The 5,314-nt window shown below is 45.2% G+C and overlaps 1 protein-coding gene across 2 annotated transcripts; it reads left to right on the top strand.

Annotated features, from left to right (window-relative positions):
* The first annotated feature begins 259 nt into the window (after positions 1–259).
* Positions 260–4,960, top strand: LOC109811841 (Double Clp-N motif-containing P-loop nucleoside triphosphate hydrolases superfamily protein). 2 transcript variants are annotated; one of them, XM_083075681.1, is made up of 4 exons: positions 260–776; positions 930–2,170; positions 2,687–2,984; positions 3,078–4,960. In XM_083075681.1, the coding sequence occupies exons 2-4, from the start codon at positions 981–983 to the stop codon at positions 4,659–4,661; spliced, it is 3,072 nt and encodes a 1,023-aa protein (XP_082931807.1). In that variant the 5' UTR covers positions 260–776; positions 930–980; the 3' UTR covers positions 4,662–4,960. The 2 variants fall into 2 exon arrangements, with proteins under 2 accessions (XP_082931807.1, XP_082931806.1); XM_083075680.1 differs by having other exon boundaries at positions 260–2,170.
* Positions 4,961–5,314: the final 354 nt, after the last annotated feature.

Genomic DNA, 5,314 nt, shown 5'->3' with positions numbered 1-5,314 from the left:
AAACTGAGGAGTGAGACAGCAGCAGTTACTGTCACATTTCCTAGGCGCGTGAGGGCCCCTCTGCATGTGTCCAATGCTTCTTGGCTCGTGTGCTCAACCTTCCATTGCGTGCGTCCAACTCACTACTCACCCTTCATCTTTCCTTTATGTTTTTACTTTTTACATTTCTCTATCCAATCACACACGCCTCTCTAATATTTATAAATATTAATATCCCTGTGTGGACTGGTGTGTGGTGCAAAAAGGTGTTTTGGCTTGCTCCATCATCATAATTCATAAGTATTAACTAATAACTAATGTGTGGAGTGGAGACAAATTAGGCTTTAAATTGAATTATAAAAAAATGCAGAGAGGAAATAAGCGTTGAAATAAAAAAAAAAGAAGCAAAGGGAAAAAAGATGACAGAAAAAGGAGAGCAGATGGGTGTGTGGACAAAGCATTTTTTGCAGAAATCCTTGCAACCGATAGTACTTTCATCCTCCGTTTACTAGAAATTCTCTCTACTTGCAGTAGAGGGGTAATTACTAATTAGAATAGAATAATATGGTGAGGCGAAATTAATTAGTTCATCCGATGCGGGCTAGCTTTATATTCCTGGGGACAGGTTGGTTATAGTTTGACATGGACGGAGATAGAAAGTAAGTTGAGGAGAGAGAATAGAAGAAAAATGAGATTTCCTTTTGGCGTTGAATTTGGAATTGGAAAAAGTTTGTTTAGCTGAGGCGAGAAAGTGAAAGGAGGAGAAGATAGAGAGAGAGGAAGGAAGGAAAGCTAGGGTATTACTTTGTTTGTGTTTGTAAAAAGCTTGTTTTGGCCACCCTTCAAAATGTGAATTTGTCTATATTGCAAGTGTTCTTATCTTAATATCTCGCCACACACACTAATTTCCTTTTCTCTCTCTCTCTCTGTCTCTTCCCGTGCCCTCACAGACATACATACATACAACTCAACTCTAAGTTTGAAACGGTCCGATCAATTCAATGAGAGCGGGACTAAGCACCATCCAGCAAACCCTAACGGCGGAGGCGGCCAGCGTGCTCAACCACTCAATCGCGGAGGCCGGCCGCCGGAACCATGGACAGACGACGCCGCTCCACGTGGCGGCGACGCTGCTGGCATCCCCCTCGGGGTTCCTGCGGCAGGCCTGCATAAAATCGCACCCGAATTCCTCCCACCCGCTCCAGTGCAGGGCGCTGGAGCTATGCTTCAGCGTGGCCCTGGAGCGATTGCCTACTTCGCAGAACACGAGCTCTTCCATGGAGCCGCCAATCTCGAACGCCCTGATGGCGGCCCTGAAGCGGGCCCAGGCCCACCAGCGTCGAGGGTACCCGGAGCAGCAGCAGCAGCCTCTCCTGGCGGTCAAAGTGGAGCTGGAACAGCTCATCATATCAATCCTGGACGACCCCAGCGTCAGCAGGGTCATGCGGGAAGCCAGTTTCTCCAGCCCCGCCGTTAAGGCCACCATCGAACACTCCCTTAACGCCGTCCCCTCCACCGTTAACTCCGGTTTGGGATTCCGTCCGCCTCCGCTTAATTCCTCCCCTGCCCGGAATTTATACCTCAACCCCCGCCTGCAGGGGACTGTCTCCCACCCCAGGGGCGACGAAGCTAAGCGAATTCTCGACATATTGCTCAGGCCCAAGAAGAGGAACCCCATCCTCGTCGGGGAATCCGAGCCCGAGGCTGCGATCAAGGAGGTCTTAAAGAAGATTCACAACAAGGATTTCGCCGATGGGGCTTTTGCTACTGCTCACGTCATCCATTTCGAGAACGAGCTTCCCTCTGATAAATCGCAGCTACCCGGGAGGCTCAAGGACTTGGGGGAATTGATTGAGACCAAGATTGCAAATTCTGGCTGCGGAGGGGTTTTCGTTGACTTGGGTGACTTGAAGTGGCTCGTCGAGCAGCCTGTCGCCTTCGCCGTTGGGGGCGCTTTGGGTAACATGCAGCAACTCACGCTCGCCGAGGCTGGCAGAGCCGCCGTCGCCGAGATGGGACGCTTGGTCACTAAGTTTGGGGAAGGGGGCGCCGGCAGGCTCTGGTTGTTGGGTACTGCTACTTGTGAGACTTACTTGAGATGCCAGGTTTATCATCCCACCATGGAAAATGATTGGGATCTTCAGGCAGTGCCGATCACCACCAGAGCCCCTCTTCCTGGAATCTTTCCCAGGTTTTTTTTTCTTTTTTTATCCTTTTTTCTGCTTCCTTTCATCAATTTACTATTTCATTTCATCTTCATCACTCTAGAACTTCTCTACTTGTTTCGTTACAAGATCAAATCAAATGATTAAGATTGTTGTTTTATGTTTGATGGAGTCGAATTAACGGCTGTTCTTCATGGGATCAATTAAGATTGCAGTTGGGGTGAATCTTGTCTGATATGTTAACTCTGTTTTGTTTCTGTTGTTGTTGTTTTTTTTTTTTTTTTTTTTTTTTGGTTGCGGGATTTTTAACCAGTAGCTTGCTTGAACTCCCACGTATTCCATTTTGAATGTAGAACGTGTGATGTTTCTGTTTCTGTCGACAGTGTTTTAAGACAGGAGGATATTTAGCTTTTTGTCTACCTTTCCACTGTTTGCTTGATTAGCCTCTGATCTGGAACATGGTTATTGTGTCCCCGGCATTTGGTATTGTATTATCGTGTTTGTGAGTGTGATCAATTTTTTTTTACTTGTAAATAAACCAGGCTTGGGACCAATGGTATTCTGGGTTCTTCGCTGGAGTCTTTGTCCCCGTTGAAGAACTTGCCCACTACGACAATCACTCCACTGAGGCGTGCCTCTGAGAATATAGATCCTGCTGCGGCATCAATTTGTTGTCCACAATGTATGCAGAGCTGCGAGCAAGAAGTGGCAGAAATGTTGAAAGAAACTGAGAAACCTGATACTGAACTCAAATCAGAGTCAGCTCGACCGTCCCTTCCACAGTGGTTACAGAATGCTAAAACTAATAATGATAACGCCAAAGTAACGGATCAGGCACAGGTGAATTTGATAAAAATAATTGCATTTGTTGTTTGGTGGGTTTCTTTGAAAATACATTTCTTGTAACTGTTGTATTCCTTTGTCATTTAATAGAGTAACAACCAGGAAGGGAATGTGAAGAAGAGGACTCAAGAAATACAGAAGAAATGGCTTGATGCCTGCTCGAGTTTACATCCTAAATTTCATCAGCTAAATGGGAGCACAGAGAGGCTTAATCCAACTCCTTTGTCAATGACGGGCCTGTACAATGTGAACTTGCTGGGGCGCCAATTCCAACCCAAAATACCTCTGAATAAAAACTTAGGAACCTCTTTGCAATTGAGCTCAAATCCAATGTCCATCCACCCACCAGAGCCTGTAGTGAGCCAGCAGCAAAGTCCAGTAACAACCGACCTGGTCCTTGGGCAAACAAAGGCTGCTGAAGAAACACACAAAGAAAGCATTAATGACTTCTTGAGCTGCCTCTCTTCTGAGTCACAAGACAAGTTCGATGAATTGCAGAGCAAAAAACTACTCGATGCGGACTCATTCAAGAAGCTCCTGAAAGGCCTGACAGAAAAGGTGTGGTGGCAGCAGGATGCAGCGTCAGCAGTGGCCACCACAGTGACCCAATGCAAACTGGGGAATGGAAAAAGACGATCCAAGGGTGACACGTGGTTACTGTTCGTGGGCCCTGACAGAATTGGCAAGAAGAAAATGGCAGCAGCTCTTTCTGAGCTGGTATCTGGGTCCAACCCAATAATAGTACCTCTGGCCCAACGCCGCGGGGAGGGAGGAGACTCTGATGCCCCTCATCTCCGTGGAAAAACGGCACTCGATCGAATAGCAGAGGCCATCAGAAGGAACCCACTTGCTGTCATCGTGCTCGAGGACATTGATGAAGCCAATATCCTTCTTCGCGGTAGCATAAGAAGAGCCATGGAACAAGGGCGGTTCCCGGATTCTCACGGCCGTGAAATCAGTCTTGGAAATGTCATGTTTATCCTCACTGCTAATTGGTTGCCGGAGGACCTCAGATACCTTTCCAACGGGTCTCCACTGAACGAAGAAAAGCTTGAAAATTTAGCGAAAGGAGGGTGGCAACTGCGCATATCAGTGGGTAAGAGAGCATCAAAACGAAGACCCAGTTGGCTATCCGATGAAGACAGGTCCTTGAAGCCCCGGAAGGAGGCCAATTCAGGGTTGTCGTTTGATCTTAATGAAGCTGCTGATGATGCAGAGGACGACAGGGGAGATGGGTCACTCAATTCAAGCGACTTCACAGTGGAACATGAAGACAACAATCACCATGTCTCAGCAATACCTCGCGAGCTGTTGGATTCTGTGGACGATGCCATCGTCTTCAAGCCCTTGAATTTTGATATCATTCGGCGAAATTTCTCCGCTTCCATCGCCAAGAGGTTCTCGGCGGTGGTGGGGAATGGGGTGTCGATTGAAGTGCAGGAGGAGGCTCTTGACAAGATCACCAGCGGAGTGTGGTTGGGCCAAACCACCATTGATGAATGGATGGACAAAGTGTTGGTTCCCAGTTTCCACCAACTGAAAAAGAATATGAATTCAAATACACATGACCATGATGAGTCTTCCATGCTGTTTAGGCTCGAAGACGACGGCTACTCCGATCGCTGTGCCTCTCAAGAATGGCTGCCTGCTGCTGTGAGAGTGGTGGCGGAATAGTGTTCAAACTTCAAACACTGCTCAATGGTCATATCCGTTTTGTTGGTGGTAGAAATGTAAATACAAACACTTTGGCACGGAAAAGTCAAAGCCGCTTAGTAGAACCAAGAAAAACCGTTACAAGGCTTGTCGGGGGTGTCAATTTTTTTTCCCTTAGAAAAAGATTAATTAATTTTTGCGTTATAAACTTTATATTGTTTTTTTTTTCCTTTTGTAAGAATAGGTATATTTATTAATTAAACTGAGAATGATCATTATATTAATAAAAGGGAGCATTAATTCCTGTTTTCCCCCTTTCACTCTTTGTCACATTCTATAATCTCTCCTCAATCTTATAATAAGATAAGTATGGATAACACGAACTTTTTTTTAATATATTTTTCTTATTACAAAATATTGCGAGTCTTATTTTACATTTAAGTGACTTTTTGTAATTTATTTTAATAATTTTAACTAACTGTAAAAAAATGTGTTAGGAGTGTGATGTCAGCATTTTTCTTATAATAAATGATATGCAATGTTAATGATTTATTACTAGTATTTAGTAGTAATAAACTATTGGTTCAGTTGGAGTGGTTGAACGATAGTATATATTAACCTAATTATAAGAAGGCTAGGAATAGGAGAGAGTTTGCGGTTTAGTTTAAGCTGAC

Source organism: Cajanus cajan, chromosome 5, assembly GCF_000230855.2.
Source record: "Cajanus cajan strain Asha chromosome 5, NIPB_CcT2T_4, whole genome shotgun sequence".
Classification (NCBI taxonomy): Eukaryota; Viridiplantae; Streptophyta; class Magnoliopsida; order Fabales; family Fabaceae; genus Cajanus; species Cajanus cajan.
The sequence above is the reverse complement of the archived record's forward strand: the minus strand, read 5'-3'. Positions and strand labels throughout refer to the sequence as shown.